Source organism: Kickxella alabastrina (genome assembly GCF_025024165.1).
Source record: "Kickxella alabastrina strain RSA 675 chromosome Unknown BX661scaffold_8, whole genome shotgun sequence".
In the NCBI taxonomy this organism is placed as follows: domain Eukaryota; kingdom Fungi; phylum Kickxellomycota; class Kickxellomycetes; order Kickxellales; family Kickxellaceae; genus Kickxella; species Kickxella alabastrina.
In genome coordinates, this window is record NW_026251479.1 from 186,701 (window position 1) to 211,879 (window position 25,179).

General features: G+C 58.0%; 10 protein-coding genes across 10 annotated transcripts; 4 read left to right on the plus strand and 6 right to left on the minus strand.

The window, feature by feature from the left end:
* Positions 1-52: 52 nt before the first annotated feature.
* On the minus strand, positions 53-6,547 carry BX661DRAFT_170320 (P-loop containing nucleoside triphosphate hydrolase protein; the record flags this gene model as incomplete). Its single annotated transcript, XM_051533605.1, has 2 exons — positions 53-5,608; positions 5,753-6,547. The coding sequence occupies 2 exons, from the start codon at positions 6,545-6,547 to the stop codon at positions 53-55; spliced, it is 6,351 nt and encodes a 2,116-aa protein (XP_051392400.1).
* Positions 6,548-7,379: 832 nt separating this feature from the next.
* BX661DRAFT_180810 (microsomal signal peptidase 12 kDa subunit-domain-containing protein) lies at positions 7,380-7,922 on the minus strand. The gene has a single exon (XM_051535552.1). The coding sequence runs from the start codon at positions 7,820-7,822 to the stop codon at positions 7,466-7,468; it is 357 nt and encodes a 118-aa protein (XP_051392401.1). The 5' UTR covers positions 7,823-7,922; the 3' UTR covers positions 7,380-7,465.
* Positions 7,923-8,086: 164 nt separating this feature from the next.
* BX661DRAFT_180811 (methylenetetrahydrofolate reductase-domain-containing protein) lies at positions 8,087-10,307 on the minus strand. The gene has a single exon (XM_051535553.1). It carries the CDS (start codon positions 10,028-10,030, stop codon positions 8,255-8,257), a length of 1,776 nt encoding a protein of 591 aa, XP_051392402.1. The 5' UTR covers positions 10,031-10,307; the 3' UTR covers positions 8,087-8,254.
* Positions 10,308-10,935: 628 nt separating this feature from the next.
* BX661DRAFT_170322 (uncharacterized protein) lies at positions 10,936-11,963 on the plus strand (the record flags this gene model as incomplete). Its single annotated transcript, XM_051533606.1, has 5 exons — positions 10,936-10,964; positions 11,090-11,150; positions 11,322-11,436; positions 11,554-11,635; positions 11,729-11,963. The coding sequence occupies 5 exons, from the start codon at positions 10,936-10,938 to the stop codon at positions 11,961-11,963; spliced, it is 522 nt and encodes a 173-aa protein (XP_051392403.1).
* Positions 11,964-12,507: 544 nt separating this feature from the next.
* BX661DRAFT_197671 (uncharacterized protein) lies at positions 12,508-14,254 on the minus strand (the record flags this gene model as incomplete). The annotated part of the gene is made up of 5 exons (XM_051538158.1): positions 12,508-12,826; positions 12,853-13,399; positions 13,429-13,504; positions 13,530-14,061; positions 14,103-14,254. The coding sequence occupies 5 exons, from the start codon at positions 14,252-14,254 to the stop codon at positions 12,508-12,510; spliced, it is 1,626 nt and encodes a 541-aa protein (XP_051392404.1).
* A 502-nt stretch (positions 14,255-14,756) lies between these two features.
* On the minus strand, positions 14,757-16,648 carry BX661DRAFT_180814 (S-adenosyl-L-methionine-dependent methyltransferase). Its single transcript, XM_051535554.1, is given in 3 exon segments — positions 14,757-15,853; positions 15,964-16,162; positions 16,177-16,648. 3 exon segments carry the CDS (start codon positions 16,491-16,493, stop codon positions 14,771-14,773), a joined length of 1,599 nt encoding a protein of 532 aa, XP_051392405.1. The 5' UTR covers positions 16,494-16,648; the 3' UTR covers positions 14,757-14,770.
* Positions 16,649-16,889: 241 nt separating this feature from the next.
* Positions 16,890-18,198, plus strand: BX661DRAFT_180815 (uncharacterized protein; the record flags this gene model as incomplete). The annotated part of the gene is given in 4 exon segments (XM_051535555.1): positions 16,890-17,616; positions 17,631-17,734; positions 17,870-17,912; positions 17,924-18,198. Coding segments are annotated over 4 exon segments (1,003 nt in total), but the record flags the coding sequence as incomplete, so codon positions are not given.
* Positions 18,199-19,223: 1,025 nt separating this feature from the next.
* Positions 19,224-19,669, minus strand: BX661DRAFT_136251 (HSF-type DNA-binding-domain-containing protein; the record flags this gene model as incomplete). Its single annotated transcript, XM_051532669.1, has 2 exons — positions 19,224-19,380; positions 19,518-19,669. Coding segments are annotated over 2 exons (309 nt in total), but the record flags the coding sequence as incomplete, so codon positions are not given.
* Positions 19,670-22,708: 3,039 nt separating this feature from the next.
* Positions 22,709-22,867, plus strand: BX661DRAFT_133913 (uncharacterized protein; the record flags this gene model as incomplete). Its single annotated transcript, XM_051532628.1, has 1 exon — positions 22,709-22,867. A coding segment is annotated over one exon (159 nt), but the record flags the coding sequence as incomplete, so codon positions are not given.
* Positions 22,868-23,496: 629 nt separating this feature from the next.
* BX661DRAFT_142303 (Lipoamide acyltransferase) lies at positions 23,497-25,119 on the plus strand (the record flags this gene model as incomplete). The annotated part of the gene is made up of 2 exons (XM_051532936.1): positions 23,497-23,965; positions 24,050-25,119. The coding sequence occupies 2 exons, from the start codon at positions 23,497-23,499 to the stop codon at positions 25,117-25,119; spliced, it is 1,539 nt and encodes a 512-aa protein (XP_051392409.1).
* Positions 25,120-25,179: the final 60 nt, after the last annotated feature.

Below are 25,179 nucleotides of genomic sequence, written 5' to 3' on the forward strand. Positions count from 1 at the left end.
TCCAGGCGGTGCTTGGCCGTAGCCAGCTTCTCCTCGCTGTCTTCGAGCTCCCTCACGTGCTCCTCGAGACGCTTGATGCGGCTGGCCATGCGCTGGACATCAATCTCAATGCGCTGCTTAGACTTGTCCTTTTCGCCATTTGAAACTGCAGCTCGCGGAGCTGACGCTCCATCTGGCGAGACTTCTGCTGCGCCTCGACAGAGACCTTGGCCTGGGCCTCGACGCGCGTGGCCAGGTCGGCAGGCACAGGATGCAGGCGCTTGTTGCCCTTGGCCTGCACGGCAACGGCCTCGGTCTCGAGCTTGACAATTCGCAGCTTGAGATCCTTGAGGTGCTTCTCGAGCGCGTTCTTATCCTTGGTGAGAATGGTGTTGGCCTCACGCTCCTTGTCGAGGGCCAAGTGGGCGTCGGCAATGACAGCATCGAGCCGCGCAACGCGATCCTCGGCTGACGTGTGGTCGTCGTTGATTTCCTCGAGCTTGGCGCGGGCCGAGCGCACATCGTCCTCGAGCTGCAAGGCAGCCTTCTCGGCCGTCTGGCGGCCCTGGCTGGCCTCGATGTACTTGTTCTGCACCTCATCCAGGCGGGTCTCAAGCTTCTCCTTGACAACGCGTATTTCTTCGAGGATGACGGTGGCCTCGGCCGCCTTGGCGACGGCCGAGTCGCGCTCGTGGCGGGCGGTCTCCAGCTCGGCCTCGGCGGCCTTGGCGGCGTCGCGGGCAGCCTCGTAGGCAGGGGCAATCTCCTCGAGCTTGGCCATGACGCGCTGCAGCTCCTTGCGCGCGTCGGCAGCCTCCTCGTTGGCGCGGTCGAGCTCCTGGCTCTTGAGGGCCAGCGAGCTGTCGAGGTTGATGTACGCCTCGCGCAGGTCAATGTGGTCCTTCTTGGTGGCCTCGAGCTCGCGTGTGGTGTCCTCCAGCTCGGCCTGGTACGTGGCACGCAGCTCGTCGATAACGCGGTCGTGCTCGTCGTAGTCGCCGAGGTGACGGTCGGAGATTGCCGACAGCTCGCGCTGCAGGCCGTCGCGCACGTGCTGGAGCTCAGCGATGGCCACGGCGGCGTCATCGTGCTTGGACTGCAGCTCGAGCGCCTGGGCCTCGAGCGCGCGCACCTGCTCCTCGGCGGCGTCGCGCGCGCCAACAGCATCGTCCAGCGCGGCGCGCGCGTCGGCGGCCTCGGCACGTGCGGTGGCGGCGATCTTCTCAGCGTGCTCACGCTCGTGGCCAGCGTCACGCAGCGACGACTCGTACGTGGCCAGCGACTCGCGCAGGTGCTCGAGCTTCTCGCTCAGGCTGTTGGACAGCTCCTCGTTGTTGCCGCGCAGCGAGCGCTCGGCTGTGAGCTGCTCCTTGAAGCTGGCCAGCGTGTCGCGCGCCTCGTTGCGCTCGCGCTCGGCCAGCAGCAGGGCCGCGTGGGACCGCTCGAGCTCGTCCTGCAGCGAGCCAAAGCTGCGGTCCAGGTCGACCAGCTCGTGCTGCTTGTCCTCGACCTCGCGCTGCGCAGCGTGCAGTGCCGACGTCAACCCCTGGCGTGAGTCCTCGAGCGCACGCACGCGCTCCTCGGCAGCCGCAAGATCGGCGGCCGAAGCACTGGCGCCCGGGCCGCCCAGGCCGCGCGCCGTGGAGTGCTGGCCCAGGTCGCGGTAGCTGGTCGCGTCCTGGCGGTAGGCCTCTTCGAGCTTCTCGCGCAACTCGACGTTCTCGCTGTCCAGGCGGTTGCGCGCGTCCAGGTGGTAGGCGGCCTGGGCCATGACCTCCTCGAGGCGCCGCTCGGTGCGCTGGATCTTGCGCGTCAGCTGCGTGAGCTCGAGGTCGCGCGCCTGCAGCGAGTCCTGCAGCGCCGCGCTCTTGCGCTCGTGGCGGTCGGCCAGCGCCTTGTAGTCGTCGACGGCCTTGTGCAAAGCCTCGGCGTCGGCCTCGGCTGTGCGCAGCTTGGCGGCCAGCTCACGCTTGGCAGCCTCGACCTCCTCGCGCACGCGCGTGGACGAGTCGGCGGCCTGCTTGGTGCGCTGCAGCTCGGCCGCAGCCTGGTCGCGCTCGCGGTCGGCGCGCTCGCGCGCAGCGGTCTCCGTGTCGGCCTTTGCGCCCAGCGCGGCGACCTCGGCCAGCAGCGCCTGGCGCGTGTCCTCGGCGGCAGCCTCCTTGGCGGCCAGCTCCTGCGTCAGCTTGGCCTGCATCTCGCGGTGCTGCGCGTCCCAACGCTCCTTCGCCTCCTGCGCGGCCGCCAACTTCTGGCGCAGATCAGCCGCCATGTCGGCGTGCTCCTGGCTCTGCGCCGCGTGGCCGGAGCCCAGGCTGCGCGCGGCCTCAAGCTCAGCGGCCAGCACAGCCAGCTTGTCCTCGAGGCCAGCGACTTGGCTGTTGCTGAGGCCGCGTGTTGCCTCGAGCTGGACGCTCAGCGCGTCGAACTGCGCCTTGAACTCGGCGTTGGCCTCCTCGAGATCAACGGTGTGCGCCTGCTCGCGCTGCACCAGGGCGCGCGCATCGGCAACTTCGGCCTCGCGGTCGGCGAGCTGCGCCTTGAGGCCGGCAGCGTCGGCATTGCGCTGGGCAAGCTGCGCCTTCAGGCTGGCAGTGTCGGCGTCAACCTCACCGAGTTGCGCCTTCAGGCCAGCAATGGCACTGTCGCGCGCGGCCAGGTCGGTCTCAAGCGCCTGGCAGCGCGTCTCGAGCTCGGCGTAGCCGGCGCGCACGTCGTCCAGCGCGGCGAAGGCCTCCTGGTTGGCGTCCTCGAGCTGGCGCGCGCGCGCAACAGCGTCCTGGTCGTACCGCTCCTTGAGGTCCTCGTACTCCTGCGACTGCGTGGTGATGCGCTGCTGGAAGCTGTCCTTGATGGACTCGTTCTCTTCGAGCCGCGCCTGCAGCTCCTGGGCTGTGCGGCGCGCGGCGGCCAGCTCCTTGGACAGCTCAGTGGCCAGCTCCTCGCGGCTCATGCGCGACTCAGCCAGCTGCGCCTCCGCAGCGGCGCGCGCGGCGGCAGCCTGGTCGTGGTCGTGCTGCAGCTGCTCGATCTCGCCGCGCATCTGCGCCTCGGCGTCGACGTGCGCCAAGCGGAAGTCCTCAAGTTCGGCAGCCGTGTCGGCCAGCTCGCTGCGCAGCGCGGCCAGCTCGGCCTCGGCGCGGCGGCTCTCCTCGGCTCTGCGGCTCTCCTCGGCCAGCTCGTCGTTGGACGCGCGCGCCTGCGCCTGCGCCAGCGCAGCCTCCAGCGCACCGATGCGCTCGAGCGCGCCTGAGTGGTCGGCCTCGACGGCCTCCAGTGCGGAGCGGTACTCAGCGGCCTCGTCACGGCGGCTCTCATCGGCAAGCCGGCTCTCCTCGGCCAGCTCGTCGCTGGACGCGCGTGCCTGCGCCAGCGCGGCCTCCAGCGCACCGATGCGCTCGAGCGCGCCTGAGTGGTCGGCCTCGACGGCCTCCAATGCGGAGCGGTACTCGGCGGCCTCGCTGGCCTCGTCGCGCAGCCGCACAGCCTCGTCACGCAGCTGCACAGCCTCGGCCGCCTGCGCCTCCAGGTCGGCGCACAGCTCCTCGAGCTCGTCCAGCTTGGCGGCGTGCTCACGCAGGCTGTCTTCCAGCGCCACCCCGCGCTCCTGTGTGCGCTTGAGGATCTCCTCCTGGTCCAGCGCCGCACCGCGCTCGGCCTGCAGCAGCGCCTCGGCCGCGGCCTTGGCCCGCTCCATGTCCTGGCTCGTCGCCTCCAGCTCGCGACGCGCCGCGGCCTCGCTGTCGACGCGTGCCTGCAGCTCGGCAATGCGCGTCTCGCGCTTGCGCATCTCCTCGTCGACGCGCGTCACGTGCAGCAGCGGCTTGACGGTGCGGTACAGCTTCCACCACGGCCACTCGCACAGCTGGTTGTACACGCGCGCGTTGCGCTGGATGACGCGGATGGCGCGCGCCTGCTCAATGCGGCGGCGGAAGCGGCCGCGCGACAGCGCGCCGCGCGCGACGGCCTGCAGCTGCGTGATGATCTTGGACAGCTCAATGTCGCGCTCCTCCTCGAGCTCGGCTAGCACGCCGGCGCGGAAGAACACCTTTGTGTGGCCGAGCCGGAACTTGGCTGCGTCCATGTGCAGCGCGCCCAGCAGCAGCGACGCCGCCTGCTTGCTGTCGACAAAGACCTGGCGCGGGATGGTGTTGGGCGCCAGGATCTCGTAGCGCTGCCGGAACTCCGGGAACGCGACGCGGTTGGGGAAGCCCTGCCGCGTAATGCGGATACCCTCCAGCACGCCGTTGCAGCGCAGCTGGTCCAGCACCAGCGGCGTGTCGATGACGCCGGCGCGCTTGTCGCCGTTGGGCAGGATGCAGCGCACAAAGTGCGGCTGCGTCGCGTTGAGCTGCGCCATCAGCAGGTTGAGTTGGTCCTTGTGCCGCTGACCGACCGTGCGGAACGCGCCGCGCTTGAGCGTCGTGGCTACGCGCGCGCTGCCGCCGCCAACACCCATGCCGCTGCCGCTGCCGCTGCCGCCGCCGGCACTGGGCTCGCCGCAGTCTGCGTACAGCTGCGCGACGAACGGCTCGGCCGAGTTGCCCAGCAGCCGCGTCACGTTCTCGTTGAGCGGATCTTTGTTCTTCTCGAGCCAGCCCTCGGTGCTGTACTCGACCTGCGACGCGTAGTGCCGCACTATGAACCCCAGCGCGAACCGCGGCACGTCGTACTTGTCCGAGCGCCCGGCCCACAGCCCGTGCAGCTTCTCGGTGAACGTCTTGTCGGTCGCCTTGGGCATCACGCACTCCTCGTCCAGGCACGACATGATGCCGATGGGCTTGGTGCGGTCGATCAGCTCGATGGTCGGCTGCAGGTCCATGCCAAAGTCGATGAAGTTCCACTCGATGCCCTCGCGCTTGTACTCCTCCTGCTCCAGCACAAACATCGTGCGGTTGAAGAACTGCTGCAGCCGCTCGTTGGTGTAGTTGATGCACAGCTGCTCGAACGAGTTGGTCTCCAGGATCTCAAACCCGGCAATATCCAGCACGCCGATGAACGTCGACTTGCCCTCGGGCCGCTGCATTGCCGAGTTGATGCGCCCCACCAGCGCGCCGAACATGCGCTCGTACAGCGACCGCGCCAGTGCCTCGACCGAGTACATGACCTGCTGCAGCGTGCGTGACTGCGTCACCCAGTCGCGCCCGGCTTTGATGCTGGGTCGCAGCAGCGCGCGCGTAAAGTCCGACAGCGGGATGCCCAGCACGTGGCATAGCTTCTCGGCCGCCACCTGCTCGCCCAGCACCGCTTCGTCGTTGCGCGTCGCCTGGAACTGCATGTTGCCCAGATGCAGGATTGCCGCGATGATCCGGAACAGGTCCGTCTGCTCCTCGGGCCGGAACCCCGTCGTCGTCATCGCGCGCACCAGCGTCTCGAACTCGGCGCGGTCGTCGACACCCTGGATCGTCTGCCGGCACTTCTTGGTGAACGTGTACCCCTCGGGCCCGCGGTCGATCAGCAGCTTGTCCTTAACGCTCTTCTCGGCGCCCTTCATGAACTGGTAGAACACGTGGTAGTTGCGCTCCTGCGACGACTGGTTGGTGACGCGCGGCTTCTCGAGCAGGTACCACTCGATGTTGGCGCCGGCGATCTGCCCGGCAAAGTTGAACTCGATGCGGATGAACTTGCCCTACTTTGAGCAGAAAAAGAAGAGAAGGTGAGGTAAGGTAGGGTAAGGGGGGTGCCAGAAGCAGGTAGCCGATTAGAACACCTGTCACATCCACTGCCTGTGCACTTGGCCAAATCGACAGAACAACAAAGGGGGGGTACTTACAAATCGCGACGAGTTGTTGTTGCGGATCGTCTGCGCGTTGCCGAACGACTCCAGAATCGGGTTGGCGCTCAGCACCTGCTGCTCCAGACTGCTGCCGCTGACGCCGCCCACGGTCTTGTGGTGGTCCCCAGCGATCGCCGTCAGGTACTGGATGACCTTTTTTGTGTTCTCCGTCTTTCCTGCACCCGACTCGCCCGTGATCAGAATCGACTGGTTTTCCTTCGAGTGCAGCATATCGTGGAATGCCGCGTCAGCAATCGAAAAGATGTGCGGCACGACTTCGCTGCGCTTCTTATTCTTGTACGCCGCCACGTACTCGGGCCCATATATCTGCAGGTTGTAGTAGGGGTTGACGGCAACCAGGAACAGCCCCGAGTACGTGTATATCATGTTTGAGGCGTAGCGTTGTTTGAGGTTGTGCACCACCGAGGCCTCGTTGAGGTAGCCCAGGTCGGCCATGTCGTCCACCTTTTCGAACTTTGGCGGGTTGACCTTTTCTGTCTCGCTCAGCCTGACTGATATGTCACGCCCAGACATTAGGTGTACCACAACCATGTCGTTGCCCTCTTCCTTGACCACGTACCCGGCAATATACCCTTCCTTGTCGTGCGGCACCCAGACCCATTTCTTGTCGGTAAAGTTCACATTCGCCTGCTCGAACAGGTCGGGCACTACCTGCGCTGACCGGCTGCTCAGCGATGCTGTGGGTGCCGGGCTCTCGGGTCGGTCGAGCCCTTGTTGAATGGCCCGGCGGATGCTGGCCACCGTGGCGCCCTGTCGGCTATTCCGGAGCATTGTCGCTATAAAGAAGCAAAAGCTGTTGCTGTTGCTTGTTTTTGTTTTTAAAAGTTAATCGAGGTTGCTTGTCTGCCTGACTGACCGACTGACTGACTGACTGACTGACTGACTGACTGCCTGCCTGCTTGGCCTATCAGTATGCGCGTTTGTCGCTGTGTGTGGGAGTGAATAAATAAGACGATGGGGGGAGGGGGTGTGGGCGGGGGGCAGTGCTGAGGCTATAAGGTGCCCAATAATGTACTGTAATGTTTAGAGTAAAAATAATTAAAAACAACAGGAAAAAATAGAAGAAAAAAAAAGATACTTGGGCAGAAAGAGAAAGGAGCGGCAATACGATGCGCAAAGAACATGACCTTTTTTATTTTACTTTGCACAGCGCAAATGAATAACCCGCTTTTTCAAAACGTAAACACGAAGACCAAAAGGAGCAGACAAAAATGTCATTACGTCGTCGATGAACCTTTATTTTTTTTCCAACATGAATAAAAATTGAAGGGAAAAAAAAACTCAAAAATTGTCTTTGCGCTGACGGTGTAGTGTGCTGCATCTTAAATTTACCTGCCGCTTCTCTAGTACATGTCCCCCATTCCCTTGCTTACAATACGTCTCACCACACCACACACACCCCCCCACTCCGCTTTCATTTGCCCTGTTTTGCAAAACAAACAACAAAATTTACAAGTGTTTCAAAAATACGCTCAATCCAATCAAATCAATCGGCGGAAAACCTGATGCAGCACTTATGGTCTGGTCACAGCTGACCTTGGTCTTGGTCTTGGTCATGGTCATGGTCTGCTCAAAGCCAAAAATGCAAAGAGAAGATTTCAAGTATTTTTCAACAATGATAATATTAATTAAAGCGCCACTTTGACCAACACAAGAATGAAAAAAGATAAATCAACTCAGTTATCCCTCCTAATTGTCCATTTCATCGTCTGACACGTCCTCAACGAGCGTCTTGCGTGACGTCGGCTGATTGGGGCTATCGACAAGCGCTGGCGCTGTATTATTTCCAGCAACAGCCTGCTTGCGCGGCAGCCACTTGACCGGATTCCGCTTGTAGAACGGCCATGCCGGCAGCACAACAATGTATGTCAGTGCGACGCCCGCCACGTATGTGTAGAAGCACAGGCTGAGCGCGTGCTGCGAGTACCCGATTATCACTGCTGCGAGAGCAGAGCCGACGATGAGGAACGTGGCCAATTTGCTCACCAACTCCTGGCCCTTAAAGTCTATCCTGCCGCTTTCGTACATTGACGTGAGAAGGGCCATGCTTGCTGTGAAATGTTTAAATGTAAGAGTAGAATCGGGGAGGCCAAAAATAAAAATGAAGAACGCAAATGAGTGCCGGAATGCTGATTGGAGCTGAGAGGAATAGAAGAAGAAAACAAAAATTAAGAAAGGCCTTCTCCCCTCCTCTCTCTTCATGCACCCTTTTCAACATAAGCAGTAAGTGAATTGTTTTTTCCTTTCCTTCCTCTTCTTTTTTGTTGGCCACCAGCGATTGATTGGAAAGCGGCTGCAAAGCCAAAGTGGCGGGAGATAAAATTGAGAGCCACTCTTTTGTTCTAAGAAATTAACATTATTAACCATTTTATTACTGCGAAATATGAGCGGGCTGGTCGGTTGGTCGGTTGGTCGGTTGGTCCGTCGGTCCGCCCACCCCGCTCAGCTTGTCTATCCACGGGGCCAAACCTTTCGTTTTCATTCGGATGCGCCCGGCAGGTCCTGGCCCAGACCGCTGAACAGCTCAAAGATGGACTCGGGGCTCTTCTGGAAGTTGTTCTCGACAATGTTCATCAGGTACCAGTCGTCGCTGATGCCCTTGATCAGCGTGGCGGGCGTGCTGTCGCGGTCATACACGTTGGCCCAGGCGTTCCAGAAGTCGAAAGCCTCGTCCTTCCAGGCGAGGAAGCTGACGCGCTCGACGATGGTCGGCTGCAGGATCTCCTTGCCGGGGAACACGCCCCAGGTGACAGCATTGGGGCTGTCCTCCTGGCAGTTGGTCAGCAGCTCGCCGCGCTTCGACACGGCGTAGTAGGTCAGCGACGGCTCCTTGTCCAGGCGTGCCAGCAGCGCATGCATGTTTTCGGGCGACGTGAAGAACTCGAGGTAGGCCTTCTTGTAAACAAAGCCGTTGGACGGGCCCCAGCCGTGGATCTTGTCGCTGGACGGCGCGCCGTTGCAGCTGGGCTGGCTGTTGATGGTCAGGAAGCCGCGCGCGTTGATGCTGGCCAGGCAGTCCTCGATGGCCGACGACTCGGGCTGCAGCGGCGTGTCGCTCCATGGCAGCGCGTCGAGGCGGCCGCGGCAGTACTCCACAAACAGCTGCTTGATGTCGGCGACGGCCGCCGGCTGGCCCCACTTGCGCAGCACCTGGGTGGCCGACAGCCGCACCTGCGCGCCGTGCACCAGCTCGCCGTAGGCCGGCGAGCGCGCGTCGCCCCAGCGGCCGTTGGGGAACTCGTCCCAGAGCTCGGTGCGCTTGATGTAGCTGCGCGCGTGGTTGCGCCAGAAGATCGGCCGCACGTTCTCGCCGGCGCGCTTCTCGGACAGCGACGGGTTCCAGGGCAGCGGCCGCAGCTCCTGCACGGTCGGCACCAGCTGCAGCTGCTCCAGCACCATGCGCGTCGACCGCTCGAGGTTGATCGTGTAGAAGTGGAAGCCGCGGATGCCGGCCGCCCGCAGGCGCGAAATCATGTTGACGGCGACCTCGATGCCGTAGTCCTTGATTGCCTGGTCGTCATCCTTGATCGGCTCGAGCCGGCTCCAGATCTCCTGCGGCACGCTGATGCGGCACAGCTCCGACATGCGCTTGAACCCGCCGTAGTTCTGGATCGGCATGATTCCGGGCAGAATCGGCATCGTGATGCCCGCCGCGCGGCACTTGTCGACCCACACCAAAAAGTTGTCCACGTCGTAGAATAGCTGCGTCACGACAATGTCAGCGCCGGCGTCCTGCTTCTCCTTGAGGTACTGAATGTCGCGGTCGATGTCCTCGGGGCCGATGCAGCCCTCGGGGTACCCGGCGACCGATATGCAGAAGTAGTCGCCGTATGTGCTGCGGATGTAGCGCACCAGGTCCGTGGCGTACTTGAACTCGCCAACGCTAGGGTCAAACTCGACCGAGTTGTCGGGCAGATCGCCACGCAGCGCCAGGATGTTCTGCACTCCGTGCTCCTTGGCCTTCTCCAGTGCCGACTTGATGAGTCCGAAGTTTGTGTTGGTACATGTCATGTGCATGTTGGCCTCGACGCCATAGATCGTCTGCGAGTTGGAGCACAGATCCAGCGTCAAGTCCGACGACTTGCCGCCCCACCGCCAGGTGACGTCGATGAACAGCGGCCCGAGGTTGCACATGCGCTCAATGCGGTCGTACAGGTTCGCCACGCCATGTTCCGTTCTGGGCGGGAAGTACTCAAACGACCAGAAGCACCGATCGTCCTCGAGCGCCTTGTTGATTTTGTCGATAATCTTCATGGCTGGCCTTTAGTGCAATAACAAGAAGAAGAGGTAATAAAATTCTATAGAGCAAGAACAGGTTAATAAAAGTATTAAAAAGAAGGAAAAAAGAAAAGAAAAAGAAATATATGCAAGCGAATAGCAACAGAAACAGTGAGAAGAAAGAGAAAGAGGACGTCGAATGTAAAAATGCTCGTTTCGAGACTTCATTGCTAAAAAAGGCGCTGCACTTCTTTTTGACTTTATTCTATGGGCCAGAAAAGGGTCATTTCTTTTAAAAAATTTGCAGTTGAAGGGGGGGGGAGAAGGACAAAGACACAAAATTTTGCAGTTGAATCGGGTGCGCTATCGCTGTGAGTGTGAGTTGATGAGTCCGAATCATCTTCGCCCGCTGTTGCCTGCTGCTACTCTTGCTCCTCCTCTTCCGTCCAATAACCCAACGAGTTCGGTCAATCACGGGCAATCATCCCCATCATCACAGCTGCAAGCGGAGCAAAACAAACCAAAAAAAGACCGCTGAGCTTTCCTGTTTAAGTCTGTTAAATTGTTGTCGTTCCTTTTTTCTGCTCAAACAATGCCAATAACAGATTATCAACACGTTTAATTGTTCGTGGTAGCAAAACAACAGTGCATGCATGCCAACTGGTACTATGAACAGAGAGAGGCATATTGTGCAATTCGTGCTTTTTCCCACAAGGATGCAGCCTACACACTCATTGATCATGGTGGTGGTGTGTGTGCTCGCGGGGGTTTTTTTGACCTGGCTGCATCTATAACCTGGGTTAGAGTACGAAACACATTGCTAAAAGGAAAATAAAAACTATTCGTCATTTATCTCGCCAAGACAAAATTTAAAATAAGCAGTCAAGCCGCGCATACATTGACCTTTTATTTCAACCAAAGTAAACCACACATACGACAAGATGAGCGTAACCGGTAGTTCTGTGAAAAGGTATTTTCCATATAGTAAAGCATTGCAGCAGCTATTTAATATTTTTTAGCGGTGAATGCCTGTGGAATATTCAACTGGTGCTAAACGCAATTGTATTGCCATAAAATGATTTGTTTTGCTTGTAGTGCGCTGATGGAAGTCATTGACAGCCACGCTCGCCTCGAAAGAGAGAATACGACAGCAAAGGTAAGTCCCCCCACTCAACGTGCAATGATAAATTGCCAATATAAATATATTGAATCAAATATATATATATATATATATATTGCATTGTTACTCAAATGACCCTTGAAATGTATTGTTCCTCTAGGCACAAACAGCGTACCTGCGCGATATCCACCTGGCATTGCTTTGCAGAGATGCCGGCCGGCATCCATGCTGCATGCACTTCTGGATATCGTGTGCTATTTCTCAGAGTCAAGCGTGTTGCATATTGCAGTGAACAGACAGCGGCTAGGGAGCGGATGGCAAGGTAACAATAGCCTAAATTCTGGTGCAGAAAAACCATTTATAGCTATTGCATTAAAAACCTGTATATATTTGCTGAAACAAGTTCGTTGTTTATTTGTTAATACGTTGTTTTTTTTAGGCAGAGTAGTATTTACTTCGAGTATCAGCAAGCAAAAAGTCGAGCTAGAGTCGCCAGCGGAGCCATGCGAGTCTGGCGGAAGGTACGAATGATATGGTTTTTATTGATTGTGACAAGTTCGAATGCAACAATTGCTGGTGAATACAAAACTAAACACACTTGATTCAACATGTAGCGTGTTTTGTTACCGGCTGCCATCTCTGCGTAACGAATGGACAGCGGATTTTTCGCTCGTATTTTCGCCACAGTACACAGTGCCCAGTACATACATTGCCGATATCCGCGCATCTGGACATCCTACATATCGACATCATCGACACCCTCCTCCCATGCACACCAGCATGCGTGCGGCTGGCAGAGTCGCAAGTAACCACAATCAAAATGCCGTGCGTGTGCGAGATATGGATTAAGCCCACACCCACACCTTCACTCGCATCCGCACCGACAGCCAACACGGACAACATGGATAAGTTGGCAGGCAAGTGGTATTGTCGCTGCTGTTTGAGAACACACCTCCGCAGCAGCAGGCACAGAAGAGAATGGCCGCGGTCATGATTGGTGATGCGGCAGCCGAGTTCTGTGTGCCCAGGGTAGCCAATGCAGCAGGATTAAATGAACCAGCAGAATTGCACGATGTGGTCAGTGTGATGTGCATTAGCGAACAGGCCACTTGGCGCTGCGGATCTGCTCTGATGAGTGCAGCGCGCACTCGGCTGTCGTGCTGGCTGCGATCAAGAGGCTGGCGCTGCTCCTTGACTTGGACTTGGATGATAACATGAGCGTGTCCAGTGGCAATCTGTCGGGATAGGGGACGAGTGCGAGCTCGAGCTGCGCAGCTCCTCGGATACCAACACCAACACAGGAATTGCTGCCCACGCGTATTTTGCAGTTGTGGAGTGCGAGTGGCCACAATTACTGAGGCTAATAGATGGTTAAATATTTTTATATAGATACTTATTTAGAAAGCAGCGGCGGCGGGGGCGACAGCAGCAGCGCGTCGGCGGCTCTTTGCAGGCGACGCTTGAGCTCGCTAACAGGGAAATACGCCATTAGATCGGGGATTTTTGGGCCAGAGTGCTGGCCGGTCAGCGCAAAGCGGAGCATCATCATGGCGTATTTTGCTGGCACCTGCGCAGTGGCGGCAATCTCCTTGGCAAAGCCGACCCATTGCTCGGCCGGGACTCTGTCCTGGCCCATGGCGTCGGCCGCAGCGACCGAGGGCAGATTTGATTTAGTGGTGATCTGGGCGATTGCGGCCTGCAACAGCGTGATTCTGGCATCGGCGGGCACCTTCTGAACGACAGCGTCGGCGTCGGGCGACCCCAGGTCCGGATCGGCAAACAGGAACGGGCGGCATCATACAGGTCGCGGGTAAAGGTCAGACGGTCGGCGCACAGGCGCAGGGCCCGCAGCGTGTCGGCGGGCTGGGCCAGGGTGTGCTTGGGGGCGACAGAGTTGGTTTTGTTGTTGATCTCCAGCGCTGCCTGTTCGGCCAGGCGCGGCGCGGTGGCTGGGTCGTCGATCTGCATGCGCAGGTGCTGGCGGTTGAGCCAGTCCAGGCGGTCGCGCGACACGACAGACTTGCTGCGGCTGAGCCCAGCCAGCGAGAAGCTGCGCTCAAGCTGCGGCAGTGTGTAGATCTCCTGGGCGGACGCGGCGCCCGGGTGCCAGCCCAGCAGCGCGGCGTAGTTGACAAGGGCAGCCGGCAGGTATCCTTTGTCGACGTAGTTCTGGACCGGCGCGTCGGCATTCCGCTTGGACAGCTTCGACCCGTCGGCGTTCATCAGCAGCGGCAGGTGCGCGTACTGCGGCGCCGGCCACCCAAAGCAGCGAACAGCGCGCGGTGCTTGGGCGTCGAGATCAACCACTCCTCACCGCGCAGCACGTGCGTGATGCGCATAAGGTGGTCGTCGACAACGTTGGCCAGGTGGTACGTCGGCAGCCCGTCGCTCTTCAGCAGCACGGCGTCGTCGAACCCAGCCGGGCCGCGAACCGCATTGCGCCGTGCACAATGTCGTCGAAGACTGCACCGCTCCCGGCTCTGCTGCGCCGGGCATGCGGAAGCGCACGGTGAAGGCGTCGCCGGCGCGCAGCTTGGCGTCAGTCTGCGCCTGCGACAGGTGCAGGCAGTGGCGGTCGTACATGGGCGGCCGGCCCTGCGCGACGGCGTCCTGGCGCAGCCGGTCGAGCCGGTGCGCGCTGCAGAAGCAGCGGTAGGCTGCGCCGCGCGCCAGCAGGTCGGCCGCATGCTTGCGGTATGTGTCGCCGCGCTGCGACTGGAAGTACGGCCCGCTAGCGCCGGTGCCGGTGCCGGGCCTGCCTGGGCCCTCGTCGAAGTCGAGCCCGGCCCAGGCCAGCGTGCGCACAATGTTGTCGGCTGCGCCGGCCACCAGCCGCTTCTGATCCGTGTCCTCGATCCGCAGTATAAACTCGCCGCCGTAGCGCCGTGCCAGAAGGTAGTTGAACAGCGCTGTGCGCAGCCCACCCAGGTGCAGCATGCCCGTCGGGCTCGGCGCGAACCGCACGCGGACCGGCCCTGTCGGCTCGACGCCGCCGCCGCCACGTGTGGCTGCGCCGAGTGCGTGTGCGCGTGTGTCTTGTTGCAGCTGCTGCTGTGAACAAGGGCGCGCGACGTGCGCGCAGCTGAGGCGATTCGAGCCCTGAGCGCAAATTGAGACGATACCGGCGGCAGCAGCAGCATTTCTCGCAATGTAATACAATGAATTTGCCGTTAAAATGTACAGAACGTAAAAAGAGGAGGGGTGGTGCTTTATCTTGGCGCTCCCGACCCCTTGATCATGCATGTCCCCTCTCTCTCTCTCTTTCTCGTTTCTGCTGAACTTGATCATTTTCCACGCAATTCGCTTTTCCCACTGCCACATTCCCAGTCCTTTTGCTTTTACTTTTACATTCCCGTTCTCATTCCCAACCCACTTTTGTAATTCCAGAATGACCGCCCAGCAGCACGCAGGGAAGGCGCGCCGCCTGGTGCTGACGCTCGAGAAGGGGCTCACGAACTGCGCGGCTGAGGCCACCGCCTACGGGCGCTGCGTCACGGCGAACATAGAGACGATCGGCAAGCATGCGTGCCAGGCGCAGTTCCAGGCGTTCAAGGCGTGCGCCCAGCAGACGCTCAAGCGCAAGTGGTAGACAAAGCCTGGATCAAATAATTAAGAAAAATTAAATAAACAATCGACAAACACAACTCCCTTTTAGCTCACTTGAGCTGGTACTTCTGGTGCTTCGTGGTCGCGCTGGCTGCCGCGTCCGGCCGGTCCTTCATTGCGGCCGGCACATGGCAGTACGTGATCTCTAGATCAAGCTCGCGCGGGTTGGCTGCGCTCTTCTTGCAGACGAAGCGGCCATGCACCTGGTCGCCGGTCTTGGCGTCGATGGGCTCGTGCAGCGCAAAGACCGTCTGCTTCCAGTGCGTCGCCGTGCCGTGCGGGCCCGTTGTGAATCCGTTCATGCGCGACTCGGGCTGCCGCCACAGCGCGCGCTGCGTCTCCGACACGGGCGCGCCGAGCTGCTCGGGGCCGGGGCCTGCCGCCGCCTGCGAGCGCGAAAATGCCACGTCAAAGTACCCGAGGAACGCGTGCAGCGTAGCGTCGCGCGTGGCCTCGAGCACAAAGTCGCTGGCAAAGTCCAGCGCCGCGGGCGTCGTGGTGCCGTGGTCGATCTCGGCAAGCAGTGCACGCGTGGCCATGACGGCAGCGGCCGGCACGACCTCGACGTCGGCCTCGCTGATGACGCCCTGCGTCTTCATGGCCGACATCTTGAAGCCGTACACGTCGTCCCAGTAGTTGACCTGCTGGTTGATATACTCCACGTCGCTGATCGCCGTCAGGTAGATGTACGATGCGCTGGGCGCGAGCAGGCCGCCGGGCGCCAGGAAGCGGTCGCGCGCGACCAGCACCGAGTCGAGCATGGCCTCGAACAGCAAAAAGTACCCCATCCACTCGGAGATGATGATATCGACTTGCGCCACGGGCAGCTCCAGGTCCTCGATCTTGCCCTTGACCAGCGTGATGACCCCGTCCAGCTTGTTCTCGAGGACGTTGGCGCGCGCCTTGTGGATGATGTCCGAGTTGTCGACCGCGATGACGCGCGCTGCGCCGGCGCGCGCCGCAAACATCGACAGGATGCCCGTGCCGCAGCCGACGTCCAGAACGACCTTGCCCTTGAAGATGTCCTTGTTATCGTAGATGAAGTCGCGGTACCCCTCGGTGCGCACCTTGTCCTGCAGCATCTGCATGTGGATGTCGTTGCCCGCGTACGAGTTGAAGTAGTAGTCTCCGCCCTCGCCAGATCGGCCGCGTCAGGCGCATCCGACTTGTCATTGTCATTGTCATCGCCGTTGGCTTTGCTGTTGCCGGCGTCGTCGATGGTGTCGTAGAACTGCCGCTTGACCATCTGCCGGTACTCGTCGAACTGCTCGCTGACGAACCGGACCTCGCGGTCGCGCAGCCCCAGCTGGTTCTCCAGTGCGCGAATCCGGGACACCAGCTCGCGCTCCTTCAGCGTCTCGCCGCTGCCGCCAAGGCTGCCGCAGGCGCCAGCAGCCACAAGCCCCTCGATCTGCGTCGTCCGCGCCAGGCTGCCCGGGCGGCTGCCGCGACCGACGCCGAGTCTTCGAGATCGAGCTCATCCAGTGCGTACAGCAGCGTGTCATCCTCGATGACCGGCTTCAGATATGCGTCGTCATTGATGAATGGCTCTGTGCCATCGATGGAGAAACCCGACACCTGCGCAAAGCTGGCGTCGCTCAGCCCCATCGTGCGGATGTAGTTGACTACGCGCATGCTCTGGTAAAAGTCCAGCTTCAGTGTAGCGCGCGTCTTGGGGAAGTCGAAGCCGTGCACCTGGTTGATGTGTCTGAACATGACAATGGGGCTCTGCGATGTGTGCGTGCAGAACAGGCACTTCATCGGGGTGTTCATCTCGTCGTCCTCCCATCGTCCCACCGATCCTCCTGCGTGTCCCATCCTGACTCTGAGTATGATACGACAGACATTTTTCTATAGCAAGGGTGATATATGTGTTTTTCTTTGAGAAAGCTAAATAAAAAGTTTAATGTGAGAAAGAGAGCTTGTGTGGTGGTGTGCGTTTAGCGTGAAGACACAAAAGTGGAAGTGTGTTCATTGCCTTGCAATATATTTTTATTTTCTGTTGAGTGTGTGGGCCGATCAGACGGGGGTTGGGTGGGTGCGCATGCATGAAAAATTTTCACACCAACCAGTCCGCATGTGATCAGCCCCATACACAGACAATTTGGCCGCTTTCTGAGAGCTTTTTAAGAGCGCCAATGCGCCCACTGGGTATAAATGCTGAGAGCGCGGTTGTTTTGTATTTGTTTATTTATTTACCATTTCAAAGCCAAATTTACAAAGCGTTCAATATTTTATTTCTAATACAGTATGCCAAAGGACAAGAAGACCCACGACCAAAGCGCCGATGAACCCGCCAGCACTGCGACGACGACATGGCGGCAGATGAGACGGGCCCAGCCGGGCTCGAGCTCTACCTGAGCGACACCAAGAAAAAGAACAAAGGGAAAGCACCGACCATAGTCTTGCCCGGAAAAACTGCCGCCCCAGTGGATACCGCTGAGGAGCACCAGGCAATAGACCTGCTGCTTGGGGCGTACGAGCAAATGATCAGCGTGTCTCCCAAGAAGAGCCGCAAATCGTGCATTGGCTACTGGCATCCAGATGGACGCCTGGTGTCGATTCCTGAAAAGCCCATCGATCTTATCTCACGGACATCGGGCAGAACGTCTGCCGGCACTATCAATTTGCAGCCGGAGGAGTGGTTGCTATTTGTCGAGCGCGGGTCGCTCATAATTTCTGGCCAAGCTGGCGAGGAGACGCTTGAAGCAAAGCCTCAATCGGAGGTGGATATCTCGGCAGAATGGCTTGCTGCACTGGGCAGGGCTGAGCTTAGCCTGGACGAGTACAGGGCGTATGGGCATTTGCGCCGCCTCGGCTACGTTGTTGTTTGCCCCGAATCCGGCACCCAGAATAAAACGTCGGCACCGGCATCGGCATTGGCATCTGGCAGATGGTGCCAACTGATAGTTTTCCTTTTAGCAACAGCATCGGCAGCGCAGCAGTGAAGCTTGGACAGTGGCTCTCTCGACTCGCCTCTTTCTTGGTGGCCGGCACACGCACATACACGCTCAGTAAGTCACTTTGCCACTTTATCTGATCAAGAAACACTTGACCTGCATTGCTACTGCCACATGCGTGCGCTGGTTACAATCCTGCAGTAGCCAATCAAAAAACCTCTTTCTCTCAAATCCCTTAAATCCCCGTAGACGATATCTTCCATGCTCTGCAGCGCCGCGCGCCCAACGCACAGTCGCAAGCAGCGCTGCCTTGTTTGGCGGCGGATACAGCTTGTACAAGCCAGAACATCCGTACAAGAAGCGCGATCCGGGACAGGCGCAGCACCGCATGGTTGTGGAGAACTCGCAAGACAGCGTTCCAGACGCAGCCAAGCTGATGGAGTGGTCGCGGGCGGACTGCCAGCAAGCGGCCGTTGTGTGCGTCAGCGAGCCTGGCGTCGCTGGCTATCTTAGATCCGCCCGTTTGAGGCGCCCGATGCGCCAAGCCGTCTGCAGGCGGCCAAGGCGAAACAATAAATGTATTTTCTCTTTCTCTTTTTTTCGAAACACAATAGACTACTTGTTGTTTGCGAGGGCTCAACAGTAGCAGGCATGAGTAAATTAATTAGTATATAATGTAAATGAGGGGAGGCTCTATCGACTGTACATGTCACTCATATCGTTCGACCCTAGGTTGCTGCCCGACAGGTTGCTGCCAGCGCCCGCGGAGTAAAACGGAGAGCCAGGGATCCCGCCCAGGTTTGGCGATGGGTTTTGTGATGTCATGAGCGGTGAGGGGATTGTGCGGCCGTAAACGTCCAGGCTGTCGCCTCCGGCAAGCGCAGTGCGCAGAGACTGCTGGCTCGACTGGTGAGAGGTGGGGTTATGCTGCTGGTTCTGGTTCTGGTTCTGGTTCTGGTTCTGGTTCTGGTGGTGGCGCTGCTGTTGCTGTTGCTGTTGCTGTTGCTGTTGTTGTTGCTGTTGCTGTTGTGTTGTTGGCGTTGTTGTTGTTGCTGCTGCTGCTGTTGACGCTGTTGTTGTTGCTGCTGTTGCTGGCGCTGCTGGTTGTGTTGCAGCTGCTGGGCGTGATTTGCAATTGACAGCGATGGGTTGGATGTCGAGTGGTGCAGCGCATTCCCTAGCTGGCTGATATGCGAAATCGGGCTGGTCGGCGACGGCGATCCGTTGACCCCGCCGATAAAGCCGCCGGCCCCCAGCTGCAGCTGTGTGCCTAGGTCGACATTGACGCCGAGTAGCCAAGCTCGGTGTGGTGGAGCAGTGAGTTGGTGTCGTGGTCCGAAATGAATATCGATGGGCGTGTGGTCTGGTTGCCGATGGCGGCCTCAATATCCAGCTCGGGCGGGATGCTGACACTAGTGCTGCTCTGCTTCAGCGACTGCAGCAGCTGGCGTATGACGCTGTCCTGTGTTAACTGCTTCTTCCGCGTCTCGGCCAGCTCGCGGATGACCTCGGACAGGTTCTCCTGCAGGTGGTGCACGCGCTTGACCAGGTCGGTGTGCGAGACCTGCAGCATGACAAAGTTGGCGTGAAGGTCGCCGGCCTCGCGGCGCAGGGACTCGGATTCCATTGTTTTGCGCTTAATCTGTTCGAGCAAGTCGGGGCGGTCGCGGATAAACTTTGGGTGCGAGAACTCCCAGATCTGGTTCTCAGCCATGGTGCGGTGGCCGCGCGGCGACTTGTTCACCTTGTGGAAGCCGTACCTAAAAAAGAAGCAGCGCAATGCAGTGCAGTGGGCTCGGAGATTAGTATAAAAGAAACGCGTACATTGAATGCATGCATGCGCCCGCATATAGCATATAGGATTCGACGGCGTGGTTGGCAGGTTTTTTGAACTTACATGTTGAGCTGGCGCACAAAGCTCGAAAAGTTGTTGTGCTTGAAGTGCTTGGGAAGCAGCTCGCGCGAGAACTCCATGATGTTACACACCACAAACGACGTGCCCGAGAAGTTCCAGGATATCAGGTGCTGGTACTGGCTGTCGTTGACCATCTCGTGCAGCTTGCTGACAAAGGTGTTGCCCAGCTTGCTCCCATTTGACGACACCGACGACCGCCGGCTCTCCATCGAGGAGGGTGTTGTGCTGCGCGCGATGGGCTTGAGATACTGGTCGGCAGAGTCGCCAAGCAGGTGCTGGCCGACGTCCAGGGCGTTGGCCGAGGAGACGTCGGGTGATAGTGGGATTGGCCCGCCCTGGCCAAATCGGCGCCTGTGAGCGAGTCATGCAGATGCTGGAGCTGGAGCGTGTTGTTGTGGTTGGCCCTGTTGTTGCCGCCGCCGCCGCCGCCCATGTTCAAGTTGAGGTTCATATTTAAATTCATGTGGGAATTAGCGTGCTGAATGTACAGTGAGAATTATTACAGGTAATGTTGTATTGCAAGTGCCGTGTTGCCTGTGCGTACGCTGTGTGCTATGCCTGGGATATGGCCGACCAAACAACGAACAATGCTGTGTGTGCGTGTGTGAGTGAGTTTGTATGCGCACGAGGTAGTTTCTTGCTGCTATTATTAGGGCTGGGTGGTATGCAGGTTTGCCAATAGAGCTTCACTCTTGAAGAATAGGACAAAAGTTGGGCAAGTGTAAAGAGAAATGGAGTGGAGTGTGTAACAGACAGCCACCGGCTTGTGAGAGTGTGTATTGATTGGGGGAGGGGGGAAAGTAGAGGCAGCGTGATGTGCTGGAGTGAGTGAGTGTCAAAACTTTTTTGAGCTATAAAATCGTATGGGTGGGTTGCCAAAACGAGTCTTGAGTTATAGTGCTGTTATTCCGATAGAGCAAGAAGAAGAGAGCGAAAGCTAATAGCTAATGGAAAAATAGAAGGAAAATGAGGAAACAAGGCAGCTTGTTCTCTCTAGAATATTGAAGACAAGCACAAGCAGCGGCCAAAGCACAAGTCTGGTGTACGCTAAAAAGAAATGAGGCAGACAAAAAACAAAGAGACTGCAAAAAACATTGGACTGCAGACGAACGAAGGAAAGAAGGAAGCATCGCTTTAATGCTCATGCAGACGGGTCCAGCCCAGCTTAAAGAGGCGCTCTCGCTGCGAAGAAGGATTGTTTGGAAGGCCAAGCCAAAGGGCATGCCTCACAGGGCTTCTGCGCTTCCCCTACTCCATTCCATTCTCTGCGCTCAGCATCAGCGCATAGCAGCGAGCTTGGCGCACGCGAAGCGCGCCTTCTCTCTTGTACAAAAGTGCACACCAGACTGGGGAGGGAGCTGCCGTTGCTGCTGCTCTATTTCAGAACGTGCTCATTGCTGCTGCTGCTGCTGCTGCTGCTCACACCAATTGCTTGCTCAACCATCGCTGCGCTTTCCACGGAATGTTCTGCGCAGAATGTTCTTCTCAGAAGGCACACACCCTTTTCTGCCAACCCTGCTGGCTCTTGCTTTGTCGCTGGAGCGCTGGCGGCCTCTCCGCCTCTCCACAGCCAATTGGGCCAGCGGCCTCAAGAGCCATTTGCTCTGCCTGCACACATGCTGTCCCAAGCGGCCGGAAAACGCTGGGTTTGGCACGGCGCAACCAAAAAATAAACAAAGCAGTTATCGGCTGCTCCCTCCCTTTCGCAAAAAAACCGCTGGAGCTTGCAAATCAGCGCGACGCCCTGGCTATTTATTGCGTATGGGCCGCACTCTGTATGGCTGGCGAATGCTGTCCTGTGCCTGTGCCTGTGCCTGTGCCTGTGCCGATGGGTCCGGCCGTGTTGCCTTGCCGCGGCAGGAACGCGACCACGGCATGGCACAGGCACAGGCACAAGCGCAAGCGTAAGCGCGACGCAGTTCTCTCTGTCGGAAAATATATTTTAAGCCTGTATCGCATTGCAGATGCCAAGGCTTGGAGCGCGCATCTTCTACTTTTTTTTCTTCTTTCTTTTTTGCTTTAGCGCCGCTCGCTGCAAGCAGCCTGGGAATCTGACTGGGATTGTTCTGCTAGTCCCTAAAGACGTTACGTCGAAGGTCAAATAGAACACTGTAAAAATAAACAAACCCGTCCTTCCGACTGTGCATTCGAAAATCAAGATGCCAGTTGATGGCGCGACTGTGGCCTGATAGGCCGCGTATGTGGTTTTTTGTTTGCTTGCCACGATCTGGATTCGGCGCTTCCTATTAGCAGGAGGCAACTCAACTAATCTCAACTATCGCTGGTGCATTTTTTGGAGTGTGTGCGAAAAGTGTTACTGAATACCTGTTGTTGCTGGCGAAATGGTCGCCCGCCGGCTTACTTTGGTGATCACAGATGACTCGAATAGGCAAATCAACATTTATAACATCCGCTTCTCGCATTATTGGTATTTTCAGGTGTGAAAAATACACATGGTTTTTTCTCGTACTTTCCCAACTTTTTCCCAACTTTATAAGCGGGAGAAATAAAGTCAGGGATTTAGCGTACTTTTTCGTTGGAAAAGTTGAGAGATATCAGACGTTTCAATAAGCAAAATCTGAATCGATAAAGGTGGTGAAGGGCAAGTTTAAGCCTAGTAAAGATGACCTGAAGCTTGCCGCCAGCAAGGGCTGGTGTGCACGGCCGTCGTCGCAGCCGAGACCGCACCGGCCCATGCAGAGTTGAACTCGCTCAAACTCGATAAGTACATAAGTACACCAAGTACATCAAATACCGTCACCACTATTTCTGCTTCACAGCCTGAAACCCCCCTAGGAATTAAGAATCAAGCCCCAAGCCTCTCCGCTGATCCTAATCTCCAGGCAGCAGATTAAAAAGTTTTACCTTCCACGCAAGTTATCGCTCCCGCTTACTTACGCGCAGGGTTTCCAAATGGTGTTTCTATCATAACCTCGTGCATAGAGCGCTTTTTTAACTTTATTTCGCTCAATTTATCTTGATTTGTACAAATATTATTTACCCGTTTTTTTGTTTCTTTTCGTTTTTATTGAATTCGCCCAGACACATTCACATTCCTTGTTCATCAGCCCGACGCACACACGTTAATTTACACCACCAGAGCAGCGAATCGCATAAACATAATGGTCGACCCAATCAAGATTTTTGAAAAGGCGAGGCAGTCGAATATTAAGGACCCGTGGGCCCGGCGCGAGGTGTGGCGTGACCACCCGTCGTTTTCAAAGATGAGCCAGCTTAAGGGCATGTTCCCGGGTCTGGGGATTGCCACAGGATTGTTTGCTGTGTACCTTGTATACGACCACTTCGCAGCGCCAAAGTCGCACAAGCACTAAGTAGGCCATACGGACCGGCTGACTGTGGTCAGTGACATTTTTTGGGAGGGAAGCGCATTGAGCCGGAGGAATAGAGGAAATAAGTGCTCGTTATTTTGTCTCATTTTCAATACAAGTCAAATTTCACGCATTTTAAGTATTGATCTTTTTGGAGATAATGAGAGATATAAGTCACGTGGTTTGCGATTGGTTGGTTGGCTGGCTGCACGCTGCTTTTTGATGGAAGTCTCCGAGGGAGGCGTGTCATTTCAGTTTCCCACGGTCACTCGCTTCTGCTTGTTATTTTTTCCCACCCTTTTTTCGCACAGCATCAAAGGGCGGGCGATTTCAATTGTTGTAGCAGCCACGCTCAATGGTTCGCATAAATTATTCTGCACAGCCAGCCATTAGGGACAGGCACGCTCACCAGGCTTCCCTTCTTTAAACCACATCTCTCTCTCGCTCTACCAAAACACCTTGACTCAATTTCACTCACATATTAGTATAGTCGCTGCAACAAGACGCAAGTTCCAAGTGCCAAGTTACAACCCTCAAGTCTCAAGCAAATAGCGCATAGCGCATAGCTCATAGCTCATAGCTCATAGCTCATAGCCCATACAAACACCCTACTCACACGTCGCATTCGCTCAATGTTTACTGTACAAACAGCCTCCAAGCGAGCAGCTGTCTCGGTGTGCGCCTCCAGAGCGCGCATCCACTCGCTGCTGCACATTCCGACCTTGCTCCAGGTCGCATCAAGGCAAAGATCCTCGCCGGTATTAGCAGCGCTGGACACCACGTCATTTGCGGCCCACATCTCCGACAAGCAGCCCTGGATAGAGCGGCGAGGGTTCGGCACAAGCGCCAGCAAGGCTAAGGAAGAGACGGTCGCGTACAAGCTGGCGGACATTGGTGAAGGCATCACCGAGTGCGAGATCATTCAGTGGTTTGTCAAGCCCGGCGACAAGGTCTTCCAGTTCGACAAGATCTGCGAGGTGGCCTCGGATAAGGCCACTGTCGAGATCACATCGCGGTACGACGGCGTGATCAAAAAGCTATACTATGCAGACAACGACATTGCGCTGGTTGGCAAGCCCCTGGTGGACATTGCGGTCGAGGGTGAGGCTGCCGAAGAGGCAAGCGCGGCTGCGCAGGAGACAGCGACACAGCCAGAGCCAGAGCCAGAGCCAGAGCGAAAGCCAGCACCAGCGCTGGCCCAACAGCCCAAAGCCAAAGAGCCCGCGGTCATAGAACTGGCGCCGGCGGTAATGCCGAGCACTGCCGCCGCGCCACAGGACTTCTCGTGCGAGCGCACAAACGACGTGGTGTATGCCACGCCGGCAGTGCGACGCATTGCGCGCGAGGGCAGTGTGGACCTGCGCTTTGTTGCGGGCACAGGCAAGGGCGGGCGCATTCTCAAGGACGACGTATACCGCTTTGTCGAGAGCAGTAGAGAAAAGCCGGCTCCGGTCGAGCCGATCGTAGTCGCAACGACGGTCGCAGCGCAGTCCAAGGCCAGCAGATCGGACGCTGTGAGGCCAGGGAGTGGTGACCACATTGTCAACCTGTCGCCAGTCCAGCGGGCAATGTTCCGCAGCATGACCGACTCGCTGAGCATCCCGCACTTCCGGTTCAAGGACGAGATCGAGATCGACGCGCTGATTCTGGCGCGGCAGCGCATCAACAGCGCCCAGCAGCCGCAGGCCGACGCGGCCGCAGACAAAATAACGCTGATGCCATTCTTTATCAAGGCGACGTCGCTGGCGCTGGCGCAGTTCCCAATCCTCAACTCGCGCGTGCTGGCCGAGCCCGGCGCCACGCCTCGGCTCGAATACCGCGCCGCGCACAATATTGGTGTGGCGATGGACACACCGAGCGGGCTGATTGTGCCCAGCATTAAGAACGTGCAGGACAAGTCGTTGCTGGAGATCGCCGCCGAGCTGCGCGCGCTTGTGCTGCGTGGCAAGGCCGGGGCGCTCACCAGCAGCGACCTGCGCGGCGGCACGTTCACGCTGTCCAACGTCGGCATGATCGGGGGCACGTACCTCAGCCCCGTCGTCGTCAGCTCCGAGGTGTGCATCTGTGCCATCGGCCGCACCCAGCGCCTGCCGCGCTTCGACGGCAACAGCGACCGCGTCGTAGCCCGCAACGTGCTGGTGACGAGCTGGGCTGCTGACCACCGCGTCGTCGACGGCGCTACGATGGCGCGCTTTTCCATGCTGTACAAACAGCTGCTTGAGCAGCCGGAGCTGATGCTGGCGCGGATGCGGTGACGCGCTCAGCCTGCCTTCATTTGATTTTCTCTTTCTTTCCAACTTAGAGCCTGGCTGTTT